Here is a 19978-nt window from a genome sequence, read left to right on the forward strand (position 1 = left end):
GTTTTATGTTGTGTATGCTGTGACCATGTGCTGCGTCTATGAGGCTCACACACTTTGACATTCAAGTATGTTGGAAAACCAGAATGGGAAAGCACTTTTCAAGTGACTGTGGGAACAGAATTTAGCATGCCATTTCTCATTTCTTACTCCATTACTGCACATCTAGACCACATGCATCTTCAATTCTCTCATTTATACACAATTGATTGGTCAGTTTTGTCATTACTGCCGATTTAGATTTTTGTTCAAGTGATTATTTTTTCTAATAAAAGTGTATCATGATTAAGGGTCATATTTTGCTGCCACCAACACCTTTTCTTAAATGGTTCCTTGCTGTTCACATTTAATCAACTGATCAATTAACTATAAGTTATCTGACAGGACAGGACATGCAGTAGGACTGAATGTGTATCCAAGTGTGCAATAATACACTGTTACACCACTAGGTAGTGCAGTTTTACTGTTGCTGTTAATGAAATGCCAATGCCAAAAATCTCTAAAGTCAAAAGACAATACTTTTATAAATGCTTTATACAGTACTTCAAACTAATAGTGTGTAGATAGGCTTATTAAAGAACAATGCTGTAATAAAAACTGAATTTCAAAACTGCTAAACATATTGCATCCAGATTAAGTTAATTGCACAATAAAATACCTCAAAGCAGTGCAATCTTTCAGGTTTTAAGAGAGTACAGTAAATCATCTTTTTTTATGATGAAAGCTTTTGCTGTGTTATATCCTTCTGAAATATGAGTAAAGAGCCAAACTTTTCCCAGGTGCCTATTTCTTGTGATCTTTAATAAGTCATTTAAAAAAGAAATTTTATTCAACCTTAATTTGAAAAGATTTAGAATTAAATATAGATTAAAGTTTGGAGATTTGCCTTAAAAAATGTAAATAAAGTGTTATAACATTTTCTCCTATCTTCTGTCTAATAAATGACAAATTTCAATACAACACAAGAAGTGGAAATCACTGTGTAATTACACTAGCTAATCTGTAAGACTGAAAATGCAATATATATTTTTTTAAAAAAGCATCATGTGCATGACTTTAAAATTCATATATGCTATTTGTTGGAATAATTATTACAGTCAAAAAAAAATGAATGACAACCTGAATAATTGAACTGAAAGGAGAATTAAATTTCCTGTATCTAGTAAAAAAGCACAAATGTCAGGTTTCTCAACATTGGACTGTAGGCTACTAAACTGTATGCAAATCAACATCAGCACCAAAGTCAACTTCAGTAGAATAAGACACATCCAGGAGTTTCCATATCATGAACTACAGTCGTCCTTTCAATGTTCTTCTGTCAGGAAACGTGTAAAACCCAGCGAATCATACACAGCTCTGCTCAACAACGCCAAAAGATCTGCAGCTGATGCCGCTCCCCTAGGCAGGAAGAGCTCCAGAGCACAGGTGGAGGCGTGGGGCAGACGCACTCTTGACTTGTCTGCATCCTGAAAAGTCAATTAAAACGTGAAATTAAATTTTATGGATGATAATTTTAATTACATAAGCTACTGAACAAGTAATTATGAAATCCAACAAGAAAAAATAAATACAGTTGAAGTTTCTAAATTAGTTCTAGTTAGTTAGTTTCATTGCATATATGGTATGTTGATATATATTGGTAGTAAAGAGGCAGTAAAGAGGCAGGCTTTTAAAAAAAATTATGTCTGGATGTAAGAGGTTTCGTTAATGATTTTTTGTGAATAAGAAAATATTGGGGTAAAATATCAGTAATGAACTCACTTTCTTACTGATTACAAAGGTACATTTTTGATTAAACTAACAGTTACGAGGCATAAAGGATCATTTCAGCACAAATTCCTATTAAAAGATGGCAAACCTTTAGTCACACAGAGATAAATAACTGAGATGTCTCATCGTGTAAAATACCTCTAGATAGTTTCTCTAAAGACCAACCTGGGAGTAAAAACGCAGCGAGATTAATCTGAGGAATCCAAGAGGAGGCAGATGATCCGCTCCTGTTATGAAGGCGAGGAGGTCTTCAAAGAAGAACTCTGCCTGACCATCTGAGCGTGCACAAACAGGGATTTTTGTTATATCTTTTCACAGTACAGCATTTTAAATATAGCTGTACAGTGTCTGATAGAAGAACCATCACAGTCTTTCAACTCTTCTCTTCCATCTTCGATCGTATGTCCTTCCTTACCACTGATCATCTTGAGGACGGTTTCCCAGTGTCCAATCGTTTCCTCCTCGGATGCCCTCAGCTGACAGTCTGAGTGGTTGTAGCAGATGGTAAAGAGGTGTTTGAACTCTTCCAGGGTCAGAGGCTGCTGCTGTGCACTTGTCATCACTGGCACAAACACTTCCCAGTGGGACTTTACCGTATCCCACAAACCACCACAGCTATTCAGGCCCTCTGTGAACTGGGAGATCATACAGGCCACCCTGAACGAGAGCAGAGAGACCAGGTGATTTTTCCTTTTGTCTCAAAAGGTTAAAGAACCACAAGACTGCTCCTGCTTTGTCATTTACAGTTTTCAATTTTGGAGAAGCTGAAATTTCAACAGACATGACGTCGGCAGTAGTTTTAAACACAAACACATACAAATAAATGTGAAAGAACCAGAGGCAGAAGATCACAGATCAACAAGTACTGTAGTTAAAGAGGTTAAAACTGTCGCATGTACCCTGTGAACGTGTGTCCTACCTGTGGTAGATGTAGTGTTTGACCAGGCGCGTGTAGATGGCAGGTATTTCATCAGAACGGGCCGAAGAAATTCCAGGTATCCCGCTGCTGGACACCCAGTCACACAGACTGGGAGACAGCAGCTTCACGTCAGTGCAGCTATGCAGCTGTGAGGAGACAGAGGTGTGGTGATATTATGTGCAAAGCACTTTTCCACACATGAAATGTAAGTGTGACTTTAGAGAACTGTTATTCTGCTCGAAATTCATAACAGCTCTCAGTTCTATTTCATCCATTCGTTTTCAGGCTTTAATGTCTTCATCTTCACACCTACACCTACTTTCAGGCACAAATTCATATTAATGTACAGTGTGTGTTACCTGTTGCAGTCGAGTCTGTACTTCAGCATCAACAATGTCTGTCCAGATAAAGTTTTCCAGAGATGGATTTTGGCCACACATCAACTGTAAACATATAAATTAGAAATTACACAAAGTACGAGCACATTTTGAATGTGGTTTCAACAGAGGGCTGTTGGAAAAAGAATAAACCTACAATGTTTTATGTTAGTTAGTTTGTGTCTCATCATGAAAGTGTCCACATACTGTAAGTGACCCATTCACACAACCTGGTAGAGAGCAGGGTGTAAACAACGAGGTCCAGGTCCACCATGAGTTAGAGACCAGCCGATCAGAACACCAGCTTCGTAATACTTCCCGTCTTCCAGAGCTGTGAGGTCATAAGTTAAAAAGAGGCGTCCTGGACGTCCCTCAAAGACTGAACTTTGTTGCAGCTCGAGCAGAGACAACCTGTGTGATAGAAAATTAAAAAACACACGGATATGTAACAGATTACTAAAGTTATTCGCTGTACTTCTCAGGTACTGTTCAGTACCTGTCTACTCTACTCAAAACACTGAGACAAATACAACTCAGAAACACTGAGTTATATTTGTTTTCATGCTAGTGTGGTGTGATGAAAGATGGAGGTGTAATAATGCACCAGAGCTCAGAGAATAAAAATAAACACAGCTCATTAGAATCAGGTAAAATAGAAGTGTAATTAAAACCTGAAGAACTCTCTGAGAGGCCCCTCGTGGCCGCTGGTGTCTTCTCCAATGAAAGAAATGACGGGCGTCTCCCTGAAGCAGAAGCCCGGCCTTCTCAGCGTCTTCAAAGCGCTATGGAGCACATGTCTCCTCCTCACCAGGATGAGAGTTTCTACGTCTCGATCCACGTTCTCCTGTCTGAACAGCGTCAGGATCGTTTCCAGGTCAGGTGTGAACTGCACAGCAGACAAAGCACAACAGTAGGTTAACGTATTAACAGAAGTTAAGAAATAAACAAAGAACCTTCTGAATTTATCTTAGTTCCTGAACAAATTTCAATAAGATATTCAGCCACATTTGTACCTGTTCCTATTTAATGAGCGGGAATAACCTCACCTCCTCTGTGGTCCTGCATGCAGCTGTCTGGCTCCGTCTTTCCAGGGCCACCGTCTCCATCTTGGCAGCTCTCTGTGCTGGCCTTCAGACAAAACTCCTTTCTGACACAGTGGAAACACATGTGCTTTGGTTTTTCAGGTAAATCACTTTTCTGATTTCCGGTTGATTATTTTAATTTAATATAGAATTCGCAGCTCTCACGGCTTTCTTACCTGTTCACTGCAGGTGTCCCTCTTCCTGGGCTCCCAGATCCTGCCTGAAGAGATGATTTAATTTTTAAATTACATATTTATACACAGCAGCATTTCAACTTCATCCACTGAAAATGAAATTAATAAAATCAATCATACCATCTCTCACTGTCAGATCTGCTCTTCTCTATTTTATTGAGAAGTACAGATAATTTTAGTCTTTTATTAGTTATTTCTAACTATTATTTGACAAACCTCTCTACTAATGACACAGCAACAGATGATGAAGAGAGAGGAAACGTAGTATCTGTGGACAACAGAGCCGCGGCAGTTTACCTGAGGACAGTCCTGGTGGCTGAAGATGTACAGTGGTCCATGTCCAGAGATCCTGAGTACCTGCTCCCCAGTCCAGCCCTCTGCAGGAGGGTCAGGGGCAAACAGCACCCTGGAGCCCTGCACACACTGAGATGTGGAAGAATTAAAACCAAACTGCCACAGACCTTTAGAGTTTGAACACAGTGATAAATCAAACAACAATAAACATTCATGCACATTGAAGTGAGTAGAAATACACACACACACCTGTAGATATGTGAAGGAGAACCTTTGTCCGACCCGTTTTACAAAACGACCCTGGAAAAGCATCACCAACCGAGTCGCCATGTGATTGGACGACCAACCATAGTCAATGGTGATACGAGCAGTCATTCCCATGGCCGTCAGAGCTTCTCGTTCTTTACCTTGTGGAACAACATGTCTAAAAGAGAAATGTTTATTTTCAATCTGGATATTTGTCCAGAAATTATGTCACTCAAGACGGTGGCGTTAAATTAAACCCACGTTTCTGTAATGAAAAAAATTCCACTGTGTGATAGAATACCAGTCCAGTGAGAACCAGACATGAGGCCGAGCCGGGCGCCGTTCTGATGTTCTCACTGCATTAACACCTCTCCACACACCCTCACCTGTCCAGGTGTGCCATGTAGTGTCCTCTGGGTAGGCAGATCACGTCTTTGACCACCAGTCCTGTCTTCTGCGGAGAGAGTCTCTTCCACTTGAGACGGCTCACTTTGTTTGGGGTCAGCTGCAACAGACAGACTGATAAGGTGAGTGACTGGTAGATTATTGATCAGTGACATTTGACATTTTGATAAATGCTTTCATGTAGTTTCTTATTGCACAAGAATCTTTACTGAAACTGGTTCTAGCACTGGTATTTTGTAAACCAGTAAACAGTTACAACAGAACTCAATCAAACCCTTCGCAGATTAATCAATAACTCATTAAATCTTTTAGGAAAAAACAAAGTGAGTCAAAAACTCACAGAGACTGAGGAAACTGTGTCTGTGTCTCATTTAAATCCAGAGATTTGGCAAACTAGACAAACATGATGAAACCTGAGGGGACGTACCGGGGTCATGACTGAAGGACCATCCGACCTGCAGTTGAGCAGCTCACCCCCAGACACTTTGATTGGTGGAAACACCTGGAGACAAAGACAATTAGGATTTCTATGAAAAGACTTATTTACATATCAACTTAAATTACAGTCCCCACACTAACTAACCTCCATTTCTATCTCTGTTTGTTCCACAAATCTCAGCACAGGGGTGTAGTGCCCACTCGCTTGCCTGGCAGGCGGCTCCGTTTTGGGCTTGGGCTGCCCCCTGTGTTGGGTCTGGACCTCAGGTGCTGGTTCCTCCTCACAGTCAGGGACCAGAGGATGCTCCAGGTATCTCTGGGTTCAAAAAGAGGAGACGGTGAGGTTTACTGTCACTGCATTTGTTTTGTTTTGTTGAATACTGCGGCAAAGTTTAAGATCGCATAGAAATTTTAATTAATGAATTTCTGAAAGAAAAACCGATTTTATGACAATAAACTGACGACAAATATGTTGACATCGTGACTATTGTAGCTGGAAACAAGTGTTTTGTAATGGAATCTCACAGACGTACAGAGGCCCATTATCAGCAGACAGCAGTCAATTTAAAAAGACTGATTGATCATTTGAAAACAAAGATATTTGTTAGTGACCACAAACCTTTGACCACTAGTGCTTTAGTGCTTAAAATAATGTTTTAAATACACCACAGTGGTGAAACAGATGTAGTACTTAGTAAGACGATTTACTAAGGAAACTGTAGGAATACAACAGTATAGAAATACTAAATAGTCCTGCATTCAACCTAAGTTAATCTAATAAATAACTGAAATGTAATGAAGTGATGATGAGTGAAAATGGAAATACTACAATACAATAGTACAATTAAATACAGCATTTAAGCACATGTACTAGGGTAGAAACTACAAGAAGGACAAGAAATATAATTATTTGTGATTTGAGTGAATTAATCTGAAGGTTAATCCTCTAATTCTGTTTATCATGTGATTTCTAAATAAATGTTTTGCTCCATCAGCATTGATCAAGTCACTAATTAATAAAATCATCAGTTCTGATTCTAACATGATGCATTAGTGCACAGATCAGAGATAGTATTTCATAAAGTCACCTGGGGTTTCGTTTCTGAGGGAGGCTGGTGACTCACCTGGTGAAAGCTGTGCTCCTTCTCTTCCTCTTGTGTTAATATGACGACGCACGGCTCCTCTGAAGACAGCAGCTCCATTTCAATGTGCTCTGTGATGGTCAGCAGGGCCACTTTCCTCTCACCGGACTTCATCCTCTGACTCAACACAAACCTCCTTACCAGAGAAATCTTTTAGTGTCCTTTGATTTGAGTTCTCTCTGTTCTTTTTTATTGCAGCCTTTCTTCTGCTTATGTCTGATTTCTTTTTACCTCCTAGTTCCTCTTTTTTGATTTCATGCTTGCTGCTGCCTTTAGATCCCCCACAAACAGCTGAACCTCCAAAGATTCCTTCAGGGCCAGCGGCTCTAGACAAATCTAAACATTTAGCTTCATTATCTCAAGCTGGGATCTATCAGAGGCCGACGCTCTGATTGGCTCATCGTTGTCTTCTCAGGCTGGGATTGGTTTTGTGGACACTGTTGGACCTTCTCACTGGTTGAAGGGTTTGTGACAAAGCTCTGGTTGGTTCAATCTTATCTCTGGAGCACACAAAGCTGGCTCGAGTATTTGCTCTCATTTCCACACAGTGAATTCAAATGGTTAGAGGAGTGTTTTCATCAGTTTACAGAAACACACACCTAATGCTGTTAATCATCCCCTCTTCACACAGTGTTTGAGGCTTTTTATCACTATTCTGATGATTAACTCCAATTTAATTAATCACTTAACTCTGTCACAAAATGTGTCCCCACATAAACAAAAACTGGGTTATGGGACAGAATTAGAAACTGAGACTTTTGTGATTAGTTGCCTGTAACTCCCAGTTTAAATTTAAATATATTTTAGGTTAAAATTTCACTATATTTTTTTGTGGTTTTACTGTAACAGTTTCTTGTACTGATATAAAACTCTAATACTCTTCGTAATACTGCGTCATGTGTGAAGATACAATTTGTAACTCAACTGTGACAATAACTGAAACAGAAATAAGTAACTGTTATAATTTGATGTAATTTTTATATTTTGTTTTGTAAGTAGAATAAACTATTACTGAATTGTCCAATAGGTCAACATACTGTAGTTTTGTATTACTCCCAAACCTACTACTAGACTTGGTGCTGCACTAAGCAGGATTACTCTGTTTGCTAGGTAACTTAGAAACAGGCTGGAACAACTTTTCTGAGCTGTGAAATTTGTTATATGGCAATAATACTTTCTTATGCCTAATTGACACCTGATATACGTATTAAGGCTTAGTTTTAAACATCAGATTTAACCAGTTAATAGATTGGTTGGTTCACTTACTTTTTCCACCAGCACTGTGTATTTTCTAACTGTTTTTTCCCCAACTTCTGACTTTGATAAAGATGAAGATCAGATCACATTTTAGAACCAAACAATGCAGAAAACCCAACAGTTCAAATCCTCTTTCTTACATTCTTATTTTTATTTCCTTATTTTACTTTTTCTGAACCTTCTTCTAACCTTATAGTATAATTAATGTAGTAAAATACAAATCAATACAACAAACATAAAAAAAAAAACACTTGAACATCAACCTTTTGTACAATTCTTCTTACAACCGGCTTCACTTATTTACTTCCTTCATACTCTCATTTTCAAATCTAATGTCCGAGCTTAACAAACAGAGGCTGAAAAACCAGAGTGATTGATTAAATGTTTGATGTAATTGCTTAATGCTCACATATAAGTCAAGTGCTCGTGCCAAACAAACCAGCAAATGATTCCCTAATCGTCAGTCTGGAGATCAGAGAGCCACGAATATGTTCTGATTGTCAGGTTGAATCATCCTCAACACCTCAGTTCTTCTGGGAATCAGTCACTTGTCTGATTAAGTAGAAGTGCGTCTGTGTGTCTCAGGCCACCAGGTGTTTCTGGCTACATGTCAACAGGTGAGGCAGGAAGTACGCGGCCGTGCCATCATCAGGCATTAGCTCCAAGAAATCAGTGGGGCTCATCTCCCTGGCAACCATGACCAGTGTCTCTGTTACCATGGAAACAAAGTAAACCCAGATATTAAAAACTGATCTTAATTTAGAAATAACAGGTCAAAATAAAGTAGAAACCACAATGGGAAGTTGTGGAGTTCTAGTGTGAGACGGTCTTAGCCCCACATTTCTACCTTTAAGAGCAGCCAGCAGGATGCCGTTATCGGGAGCGGCTCTTGTACGGTTACAGAGCTCTGGGAGCAGCTTCTGCCACCATAAAGCCTGTGAAAACAAGACAGGAGAAGTAGACGAACTGTTTATTAAATTAAAAATAAACTTTAAAAGCACAAACAATACAGAAAGAAGTCACGCTTCTCAGCACAGACCAAATGATTATCTTGCAGCTGGTGATTGGCGTAGGCGATGATGGCCTGAGGACATCGGTCCAGCAGCTTTTCAATACTGGTGTCGTACTGCCCCCCTCTGGTGGTGCTGAGGAGGTGCAGACTAAAGCCCCATAAGGTCTCGTCAGACAGTCGCTCCAGCAGAGGTGTGACAGAACCAACAGACAGAGACGGACCACACAGGAGTGACTACAGAGACAGAGGGGTGCAGGAACAAACACAACCATAAAACTCAAGTCTTACTTTACAGCTGAAAATAGCTTGAATGAAGGTGATCTCTTCTAAATGAAGATTAAGATGGATTCAACTCATTAGATGTGTGCAGTATAAATAATTTACCTGCAGTTTGTATAACGTGTCCAGGTGTTGGAAGGTGATCGTGTGAGCTGGACTGAGAGCAGTGAGCCACGGGTACAGAGCCCCATAATGGGAGCACGAGTTGATCTGAAAAATAAAAACATTCATCTTAGTAAAGGAGACGGAACTGTGAACGTGAATTCATTTTTGAAGTTTGAATTTCCCTACAGTAAAGCTGGTATCTAAATTATATTTGGGGATAATAAGTTGTTAATAAACAAAACCCAGATGAACAGAATCAGTTCTTGTACCAGATCCTCGACGCTCTTCAGTGACCTGCGTTTTGAACGTGTGTGTGAAGAGTTGAAGTGTGTGTCCGAGTTTGTATTCGTCAGCCGGTCAATGTAGACTGATGCGACTCGGAACAGGAGCTCTTGGATGACAGCTTCCTGTGAAGACGCCATGAGCAACGCCTCCCAGAAATCCACCTGTAGGCAGTTCTCACAGCCCAGCTCCTAAACACACAAACACACACACTGTTAGTGTGACAGCTCGTCAATACGACCAATCAGTGGGTTGATTTTACGAATGACGCACACACCTTGAATATGAGATCAGCCTGTTCAAGCTGAACTTTGCTGTTCTCATGCAGAGCCACCATAGAAGCCACCAGCAGTCCTGGCTGGGACTTTGCCAGCTGTTGTGTGAGCGCTGTGGGGCGGATGTCTGCATGCCGTCCTCCACCTGCTCCGTGAAGCAGCAGCCTCGGCTCCTCGATGAACCCGTACACAAACAGCATCTAAACACACAAACGGATTTAACATCCCACTGGTCTGATGGTTTACAGTCTTATCAGTCTGCTGTTTTATTTAATGTTCACAAATACTGGATTCATCTTATTTTCTCTTGACTCTCGAATGAAGCTGTAAAAGTCAATAAACTGAGCAGAGAAAAATACACAAGCTGTTAATATGATTAAGATTAAGATTTTAAGCTGTAGACAACCCTCTACACACACATAGACACACACACATTGTCCCATCTGACCTCAGCGTGTCTCTCCATCAGCTCTGTGTACTGTTGCAGGTCGTTCAAACGCAGCATCATGGTTGCCATGGTGATTGTCAGTGGGACCGACACGCCAGTCGTGTTCTCCAGATGTTGTAAAATCCGCAGAGTTCGGGCCGGACTGACGTTAATCATGGACAGACTGGCACAGACACTGACAAGCTCTGAGGGCTCCGATTGGCTGAAAATGTCTATGACCTCATCGGCTGATTCCTATAAGAAGGAAAATAAGTTATTTGATCCGGCCTTTTATTTATCATTTATTATTATAGTTTATCATAAATCCGTAACATGTTTTAGCTCAGTGACTTTTTATTCCGAGCTGAGACATATTCTGAAGTCAGTAGTGTTGATATTCAGGAAGAAGCTCAACACAAAAAGGATGTGACACTTTCATTTATGTGTCATGTACCTGACTGAGATTCTCTTCCGTTTCTTCTAACAGATAATGTTTCAGGTAAAACAGGAAGCCGGGACCATAAAAGTGGGGGCTGCTGGGAGGAGGCCGATTCCTGGACAAGACCTCTGGAATTGACAGACCAGACATCCTGTAGTACGGCAAAGCCAGGTGGCAGTCCTTCTGGCTGCCCCTAATAGAACAAAAGAGATTGGAAATAATGCTTAAACAACTTTTAGTGAAACTAAAGAAAACAAATTAAGACATTAAAGATATATAATAAGATATATTTTAAATTATTTTAATCATAGATTAATGTGCTACCTGCTGAAACAGTCTCCCAGCTGTGCACAGTTCTGCCTGAAGGCCTCCTCCAGTTCCCGTCTGTCTGTAGGTGGACCTGTGTGTTTCTCCACAGACTCTGTGTGGTCACATCCACTGTTCTGTTGCTGCTCTGATGTTTGGAGCAAGGAGGCACGAAGGAGGAGGTGAGCTTCACTGAGGAGGTGTCGGAGGCTTTGCGCCTGTGGGTTAGTCTCCACATACCGCTGACTGTATTCAACCTGAGACACAGACACGTGAAGACACACAGGTGATTTTACAGGATCATCAGACTCACGCATCCACTGATTTCTGACTATAATTTGTCTTCACATTGAAATAATAAATAAAAAAAAATATATTAGGATCAGTTATAGACAAACTGATTTGATGAGGTACTCACTTCATTTTTCTACATGTTAAATTGAAAGTGTTTTGCTTTTCCACTGGGTTTATTTCTATACATCAATAATTGTGCACATACTATAAGAACACATGCTGAGATTACCACACTTTTTATTTTTCAGCAGTAAATAGAAAGTGTGTGTGTTACCATCTCTTGATAGAGAGTGAGGGGGGAGACGGTGTCGACCACATACAGGTTCCATCCATGTCCTGCTGCACTGGTTTCTTTGGGAGAAGACATAGTCCACTTCCTGCTCCTGAGATCAGAAGTCACACAAAACACTTAACATTCAAACAGAGAAAGGAGCTAAACCTTTGTTTTATGTCACGGAGGAGATGTTTAGCTAATCTCTCGAGTTAAACTGAGAATGACTTAAAATATAAACATGTATTAAGTATAATCCATGACTGATGATTTTTCTGGTCACTAGCAATTCAGGTTAGATTTAAGTCAAGCCTGAATACCTGGCATTTAAAGGTGCAATGTGTAGAATTGAGTGACATCTAGCAGTAAGGTTGTAGATTACCACCATCTCAAACACCCCACCCCTCCATTTGCAATATGAGAACCTGCAGTGGCCATCAGGCTCTGCGTCGATGTGCACTTATTCTCTTCTTGCCATAGCATCAACAAATTCAAGCTGAGATTTCAACATGAAGATGTAAAATTCCCTCTGTGGAGTCTGTTCTGGACTTCTGTCGAAACACGGTACAGTGCAGTACAGAAGCCTCTGTGAAAGGGGACATGCCCCATATGTAGCTATGAAATTCTTAATATTATTTTCTATTATTACACACTGCATATGCTCATAGAAATGTTAAAATGGGAATAATGATGGTTTAATTCTTCCCAGCTGTTCCTTCAACTTCATGTTTGGTTTTTTTTATCTGTAACTGGTCATCTTTGGGTGTCTGTACAGTAAACTGACAACAAATTAAAGAGACATACAGACAAGCTAAATGCTGCATAGCTGACTTTCTATCAACTAATTGAAAAATTTAAGTAAGTGTCACGACATTGCACATGCATTAGGAATACTGAATCAGAGAACTGGTTTTATTCTGCGATTATAGGTATTATACAGTATCTGTATCTTGGACATTGCGCTATGTGATACCTCTACTGCATAATACTAAATGTAGTACTACATTTACAGTTAGCGAGTTGTTAGTGAACAGGTTGTGCATAAAGATGCTGTGGAGAAAGTGATGGTACCTGGACAAAGTGTATGTGTGTGTGTGTGTGTGTGTCTTTTAAGGTGAGAGGTCACACACAGCATGTGCCCCCTTGTTCATTGAAATGCTCACGGAGAACAGCAACCTCCAGTGATAAAATACTTATAAGCAAACAAATAAAGAGATGTATTTGTGTGCATGGTTTACAAAAATCAGAAGACTGACTCGATGAGCTGGATTATTAGGTTACTAGTTAAATAAAAACCCAAACAGTTGTTTTTATTTCAGTCCAAACTTGATTAGTTTGTGAGCAAAAAGTCACACACACTAGGGTCAGTTACGTAAGTTATGGGTAGTGAAGTTTAGGGACTAAAACAAAACCTGTTGCCACCTTTAGGCCAAGCTGCACAAACATGCTGATAATCAACCAACTAACGGATGTTACCTTTTAGTTTCTGGATTACAGATACAGTCATAAGTGCTAAGAGGGAAGAGTTTGGCCCCATATCCACATGTGTAATGTCACTACTAGAGTAGTGTTACCAATGCTGGACCATGATCCTTCAGATTCAGGTCTTGCTTGAAAAAAGGTTTTAAGTTCTCATTCAATGTAAATTCAAGAAAATTTAAGGATTTGAGGCTATTTTTGTTATATTTTGTGCTGAACTTTTAAATATAACAAGGTTACACCACTTTATTTCACTATGCCTCCATGCCAGCGATCCCACTGGTTGGTAAATCTAGCTCTTTAAAGTTCTATAACCTCCTAAGTTTCATCCATCAACTCTACTTTACAGTGTATTTGTAATAAAGTACATGTAGTCTTAGCCGACAGCAATATTTGTTTCACAAATGGTAACATAGAAAATGATTTTTGTTTAACAAGAAATATTTCAAAGACCTAATCTAAGTATTCAGTTCCAGTCATCTGAAGGTGAGTTTGTTGCAGCTTGGCTTGGAAGTGGCAACACAGACTCTGGGATGGGGGGATGTCTTACAGCAAGGGGCGCGACAGAAGGCTCTCCAGAGCCGGCATGGTAGCGGGATCGATTCCCACCGCGAGGAAAACACCAGTCAGCATGGTGTGCTCTTTCAAGTTGCTAAAATAACAACACACACACAAACACACACACACATACACACATATGCAGAGTACTTAATTCATCATAAACCCTTTAGTTTTACCTTCCTGTGGGCACCAGAATACTCTAAAGAAGGAATTATCAGCACTGGTCATGTGTGAACAACAAATTTATAAACACGATTACTGTATGTGTGTGTGTGTGTGTGTGTGTGTGTGTGTGTGTGTACGTATGAGAGTGAGAGACTTACAGGCCCCTGCGCTGTGTGTTGCGTTCCGTCTCCTCTGGTGTTTCTGTGTCAGCTGTAGACAGCAGGACAACATGTTGGCCGTAGACACACACGGACCGCAGACCAATAAACAGCTGCATTCTGAGTGCACACACCTCAAGGCTGCTTGGAGGACAGGCCTTTTAAAACAGCAGAGTGCAATGGTACCAAAGTTCAGATACTGGGGCGCAGTAAAAACCCACAACAAGTTGACAAATACTTTATAATCTATTAAACAAATTTCACAACCATGTGAAACAGAGCAGCGCTGCTCTAATTAATCAATTAACTAATTACTAATCAGGAGTTTCATACCTTCATGGTCGTATCAATGTAAGGATCTTCAAGCCGGGCTGCTACTGCTGCACAGCGCACTGTGAAACACTGCAACGCATTCCTATCAGTCACACAGAGAAATCAGAATAGACTTACTCATTTTCCACAAATCTTCCCACAATGGGAGGAAGAACTTTAATAATTAATGTTAATATATAGTTTAAATTGTAATAAACTACATGAGGCGGCTGGATAGTGTAGTAACTGCAAACGTACTTGGTTATTACATGCAGCAGGTGATCTGTTAGCACCGCCCTGAGGACCTTTTCTGGATATTGATAGGTGGAGAGCAGCTCGACTCCACCTTTCAGACTGTACAGATAGCCAGCAGTGGGGAGGGAGAAGAAGCAAAACACACACGCTGGTTCTTCCACAGATGCTGATTGGTTATCTGGACAAGACATAAGCAAATATGCATATGCATATTTCACCTGAATTCAATGTAAATTCATCAGCATTTTTCTAGAATCCACTTCCTGTAAATTCAGAGTCACTGCTCATCTATCTGCTTATGTCTCACATGTTGTACTCACTGCTGAATAACGGGTAGAGCTGAAGGGAGTGGAGATGAATCTCTTCCACAGTGCAGCCCTGAAAGAACTCTGGAGTAAAACGCCTGACAAAGAGAAAAGACACAAGACAAGTATCACAATTAGCAGAAAAATATATTTTTTCTTTAAAGATCTAAAGTTCAAACTCAATTATACACACACCTGAAAAGAACGTACGACAACACGTAATGTCCTCTGTCCTCCAGCCCAGTCTGTTCAATACAGACAGAGATCTCACAGTCTTTAGCTCGATCGCCCAGCAACTCTTGATGACTTGGAATAAGCAGAAAGTCAGTCTGGTCTTCAAAGTCATCTGCTGCACAGAAACAGGAATGGGAAACCGCATCACAAATGATTCCTACAATGTGACTTCTCCATACTAAAACCTGCTGACACACGGGGATACGTTCTCTCCTGGCTGACTGATCTAAACTTACTACACATCTTGGTTCTTGTGTTGAAAATTGGAAAACATTGAAATATATAAATGAAACAGCCACTAAATGTAAATCTGTGTTTTTACAGCCTGAAACCTAAACACAACACAGTACTGCAGGAGGCAACAAACACTGATGAAGCTGTGTGCGTCATTACCAATTTTATCTACGTCTTGAGATTCATCCAGGGCTATAGGTTCAGAGGTTGCATCCAGTTTTAGTACCAGCACCTCCAGCTCTGTCTGCACTGCTACGTATCCTCCACACAGTGCCACCTGAGGGGAGAGGAGATGCTAGGATAAACAAGACCATTTAAATTTTACCAAAACCTACAATCTAACGCAAGTCTTCTGCTTGTAAAATCATCATTTTCCCTCTGGTTTTGTTGCAGACATTGTTCACATTACTAGTTACCTAACAGAAAAAAAAAGAAAGAATGTGATTATAGAGTTTTACATTTTAGCATCTGTTCATATAAAAGTATCTGTTTAAAAAAACATTAGATTTGTTTAATAGATTTAATAATACTAACAAAACTGTGATGGTAACTATGATACCTGTTTAGGTGTAAGTTTTGGAAGATGCAGGATGACGGAGCGCTCAAAATCCAGGACAGAAGGTTTCTGGTTTGAGCTTGAGGACTGACCTACAAGCAAGAGGTGACACATTCGACAGAGTGGGAAGTTACAGAAGTCATTTAAGTAAGTGAAGTTATATTAATTCATGACAACTATGTAAAAGTGACCAATGAGCACTAATGTGAATTTACTGATACTAGCAGTTGGACTAACTGGCCCATTATTGCTGACGTTTTATATCTATAGTATGTGAGCATTGTTTTATACTAAATATATATAATGCACTTATTACACAATAGTGTGCATTATGAAGTATCTTTCTCCCTATAGAATCTCCTTTTCATTTCTGCTTTTCAGGGTTATTTCTGGAAAACATTACAGTTTTTGTTGAACAGATGTTTCGTATTCATAATTATATGTGACTTCCTTACTGAAGCTTTGCTGAGTGTTCGACCAGGAGCTCTGAAGGTTTTGTTGACTCTGATTCTGATGGAAGAAAGAAACATTAGACCACTGCAACATGAATTGCATCTATTGCATCAAGTCTTAAAAATGAGAACATGTTTGATATACTGCTACAATAACTTATTACTAATAACTAATTCTTACCAGGTTCTGTGTCCTCAGAGCAAACAGAACCAGAGTGTTCTCGCAGCCGACCAGGAGGTCTCCAGTCACTGAGCAACACGCCACAGCAACAGGACGCTCTGACAGAGGGATCTCTATGATCTCCATCTGTGCTCCACCCCGTACAGATGCCCCACGCAGCAGATGCCCCAACAAACGCACCCCGACACGGGCCTTCTCCTCAGCCTACATGGACCCCCAACAGCAAAAATATTAGATTGAAAACATATATAGTAGAAATGAATACAGGTAAGATTATAAAACGTCATACAGACAAGGTCAGAATGACCTATATATCACATTGACGGCTGCAGTTACATTTTTTTTGGTATATTTTATCATATACTTTGACAACAACATGCACAAGAGCTGTCTTATGGTAAACTCCACCTATGCCTTTAAATAATAATAATATGCCTTAAACAATATCATCGCACTATAAAGCAGCATGCACCTGGTATCGCCAGTTGGTGTAGGCTCGCAGGTAGGTAGCATTGTTCTTCTCCTCAATGGTCACCAGATAATCTCCTGGATGTGAGGGTGCAGGGTGAGAGAACAGCAAGGAGGCTAAACAATTTCATAACTAATATCTTTCTTAACACACTTTGTAATCACTCCTGCTATTGATTTTCCATCTGAAAGACAAATGCAGCTGCTACAGGCAGCTAGGAATACTTTGCTGTTGCAGAAATGGAGGATGACAAAAGAAGAGAATAGGTGTTTTTAACCTGTCTTGCTGTGCTGGATGCTCTTCACAGTGCCCATGGTGGCAAATCGACAGATGAGAGGGCACCCCCCCTGCTCCAGATTGTAGGCCTCCACCTGAGTTCAGTTCAACACAACACAGTTTTTATAAAGTCTCATCTTAAACAAACAAATGTTCACACAATGTATAAAACATTTATTAACATATTAGAAGTTGCTTCTAAGTAGCTTCTAGTAACAGGATTTACTACTAAACACCTACAAAGATCAAAAAGCATCATTACAGATAACAGGAAACAAGTCATTTACAGATGAACAAAGAAAAAAGGGAAGAAGAACACTGCACTAAAATAAACACAGTTTGATGTAACCTTGCATCCTCCAGTAGCCACCACAAACAGTGCTCCACCTCCACAGCACACCAGCCCAGGCTCCTGCTCCACCTGAGCCACAGAGACAGAGTCAAAACCTGATACTTACACAACAGAGCTTTTATTAGTGGTTTTCTTTTTTAAACAAACATGTTTCCAAGTTACCCCTCTCCATTTACCTGTACTATCTGTTGTGAGGCGAAAGGGTGGCAGTTGTAGACGTGCACCATGTTTGGTCTGTTAGTGCTGCTGCCTCTGTGTTTGATGGCTGAAGAATCTCTGAACTCCACCCCTTTATCTGTGATTCTTGGAGGTTTCATTCATCAGGATTTGTAAAACTCCTGTAAAAAGATTATATTTTATCTCATTTATGACATAAGAACATAGACTTTCTTGTTTAGCCGGTATATAATTTACTCAGGTACAGAACATGTGAATTGATTTTCTGGCTGTTTTATATTAGTCTTAATAGGAGTCATAGACAATATATTATTTAAATGCATATTTTTATCCCTTGTCCCTTGCTGGTGAAATCTGCTACATAAACTTGCATTGTCTGTCCTTGTCTAAAAAGTGGACAGACAGATAACTTTCCAGAAACAATGTGCTCCTCACACTGGATAATGCACATGATGAGTGAGACTCAAAGTGACTGTCTTACAAAGTATTCCCAATAAAAACTGTTCACTCGAAAAAATGATCTAGTCTAGCTGTATTTTTGCATTTAGGAAGGCCCTCCAATTAACCGACATTGATTGTAAACTTCAATATAATATGATCACATTATCTACATCGAAGTATTCAGTCACAGCTGATCACAATACTTGACTTTATCTTCATCCCATCAAGGTGAAAGTACCAAAATAAGATGCTAAGGAACCAAAAGAGAAACACGGGTGTGCTAAAATGAAAAATACACGACCAACTGCTGACTTCTTAGCTTTCTCTGAGTCTAGTAGTGTATTAGGAGCTGAAAAAGGGGTAATGGTAGTCCTGTGAGACTTTCTCTAATCGATATCACATGTCGCAGTCTTGTGAGCAGCAGCAGCTCCGGTTCAATCTAGCATAATCCAGTGACTATTTATTCCTATTCTAGTAACAGAATTGGGATAGCAATAATCTTTACATTAAATAAATGATCCATTATTAGTAAATTACCTGCTGTCATGTCAGTTTATCCGCTCTTCCTACTTACACTGCTGCCGCTTTATTGATTTCACGCTGTAATCCAGGAAGTCAACCACAACAACAAAGCGCCCGCCTCCTCTTGATTCTCATTGGCTTTTGCGCCTGCTCGTATTACGTTTAATGTTCTTATTGGTTGCTGAGCTGTCACAACGTAAAGTCAGGAACCCTTTTTATTTTTCTGTATTTTGAAGCTTTTTCATCATATTTGTGTTTCTTTCAGCCAATCCCAGCTATTACTGTGCTACTGTTGAATGTCCTTTGGGCCAACTGTGACATTTCAGTTAAGCTAATTATTTAATTATGATAATTTGACGTTTAATGGGCATTCTTTAATTTTGCATAAACAACAGTAAGATTAACAGATCCTTGACATCTGAAGATCTTCCTGTGACCCAATTACTAAATTTTGATATGTTATCGCTCATTACATTGAGTAGTCAATTGAATAACTCACATTTAAAAATATTTTATATGCAGAATGCAAAAATAATAGACATTTTGAAATTTTGTGTTTTGCTTGAAGTTAGTGTAAAACTCAAAAATAAGAGACGTTCTCAATACAATGCATGTTTTGCGGTTAATGTTGAAATCAGGAAGGCACAATTATACATTAAACTTACACAATTATTTCCACACGGGGGCAGGAGTTTACACAAGTGAGAAAATGTGCCTCCAACTGTTTGTGAAGCCAAAACAAATCTGAAATGCATGTTCATAATATATTTATTATAATATTCACGATTAAACACTGATTGTTGTACTATTAATATTGTGATTATTTTTTAAATGGCTTTTTCATGGCCTTTATTTTGTAACTTCCTGTACGGACGGAAGTGTTTTATTTTGAAATAAACGAAGAATTTTAATAGTAACGGAAAAGTAACGAACACAGTAACTTACAACTCCACAACGGTGTTTTATCTTAAAATGAGACTTCTGCACAATATTGGCTCTGTTCATTCGAACAAGTAAGCCGATACCTTTATTTAGTTA

General features: G+C 39.6%; 4 protein-coding genes across 6 annotated transcripts in view; 1 reads left to right on the plus strand and 3 right to left on the minus strand.

Annotated features, from left to right (window-relative positions):
* Positions 1 to 986: 986 nt before the first annotated feature.
* Positions 987 to 3184, minus strand: LOC113152662 (G2/M phase-specific E3 ubiquitin-protein ligase-like). The gene is made up of 5 exons (XM_026346043.1): positions 3046 to 3184; positions 2687 to 2832; positions 2183 to 2424; positions 1933 to 2042; positions 987 to 1463 (listed from the first exon to the last, which is right to left on the minus strand). Exons 1-5 carry the CDS (start codon positions 3124 to 3126, stop codon positions 1302 to 1304), a joined length of 741 nt encoding a protein of 246 aa, XP_026201828.1. The 5' UTR covers positions 3127 to 3184; the 3' UTR covers positions 987 to 1301.
* A 640-nt stretch (positions 3185 to 3824) lies between these two features.
* Positions 3825 to 7324, minus strand: LOC113152661. The gene is made up of 9 exons (XM_026346042.1): positions 6847 to 7324; positions 5868 to 6038; positions 5712 to 5786; positions 5266 to 5384; positions 4883 to 5057; positions 4637 to 4762; positions 4322 to 4365; positions 4110 to 4210; positions 3825 to 3949 (listed from the first exon to the last, which is right to left on the minus strand). Exons 1-9 carry the CDS (start codon positions 6976 to 6978, stop codon positions 3939 to 3941), a joined length of 954 nt encoding a protein of 317 aa, XP_026201827.1. The 5' UTR covers positions 6979 to 7324; the 3' UTR covers positions 3825 to 3938.
* Positions 7325 to 8255: 931 nt separating this feature from the next.
* hps3 (HPS3 biogenesis of lysosomal organelles complex 2 subunit 1) lies at positions 8256 to 19075 on the minus strand. Of its 3 annotated transcripts, none has more exons than XM_026346145.1 (25): positions 18956 to 19075; positions 17977 to 18138; positions 17798 to 17869; positions 17450 to 17543; positions 17176 to 17249; positions 16704 to 16907; positions 16526 to 16580; positions 16074 to 16162; positions 15674 to 15791; positions 15242 to 15392; positions 15062 to 15144; positions 14745 to 14919; positions 14508 to 14589; positions 14175 to 14332; positions 13841 to 13942; positions 11815 to 11923; positions 11265 to 11503; positions 10956 to 11133; positions 10523 to 10756; positions 10077 to 10274; positions 9787 to 9990; positions 9518 to 9622; positions 9161 to 9367; positions 8969 to 9056; positions 8256 to 8830 (listed from the first exon to the last, which is right to left on the minus strand). In XM_026346145.1, exons 2-25 carry the CDS (start codon positions 18115 to 18117, stop codon positions 8703 to 8705), a joined length of 3288 nt encoding a protein of 1095 aa, XP_026201930.1. In that variant the 5' UTR covers positions 18118 to 18138; positions 18956 to 19075; the 3' UTR covers positions 8256 to 8702. The 3 variants fall into 3 exon arrangements, with proteins under 3 accessions (XP_026201930.1, XP_026201929.1, XP_026201931.1); XM_026346144.1 differs by having other exon boundaries at positions 15242 to 15395; XM_026346146.1 differs by lacking the exon at positions 13841 to 13942 and having other exon boundaries at positions 15242 to 15395.
* A 764-nt stretch (positions 19076 to 19839) lies between these two features.
* Positions 19840 to 19978, plus strand: part of bcar3 (BCAR3 adaptor protein, NSP family member) — a 58026-nt gene continuing 57887 nt past the window's right edge. The window contains exon 1 of the mRNA XM_026346476.1: positions 19840 to 19953. The gene's annotated coding sequence lies outside the window, so the exon portion shown is untranslated. The remainder of the gene's footprint in view (positions 19954 to 19978) is intronic.

The sequence above is a fragment of the Anabas testudineus genome, chromosome 4 (genome assembly GCF_900324465.2).
Source record: "Anabas testudineus chromosome 4, fAnaTes1.2, whole genome shotgun sequence".
Lineage (NCBI taxonomy): Eukaryota > Metazoa > Chordata > Actinopteri > Anabantiformes > Anabantidae > Anabas > Anabas testudineus.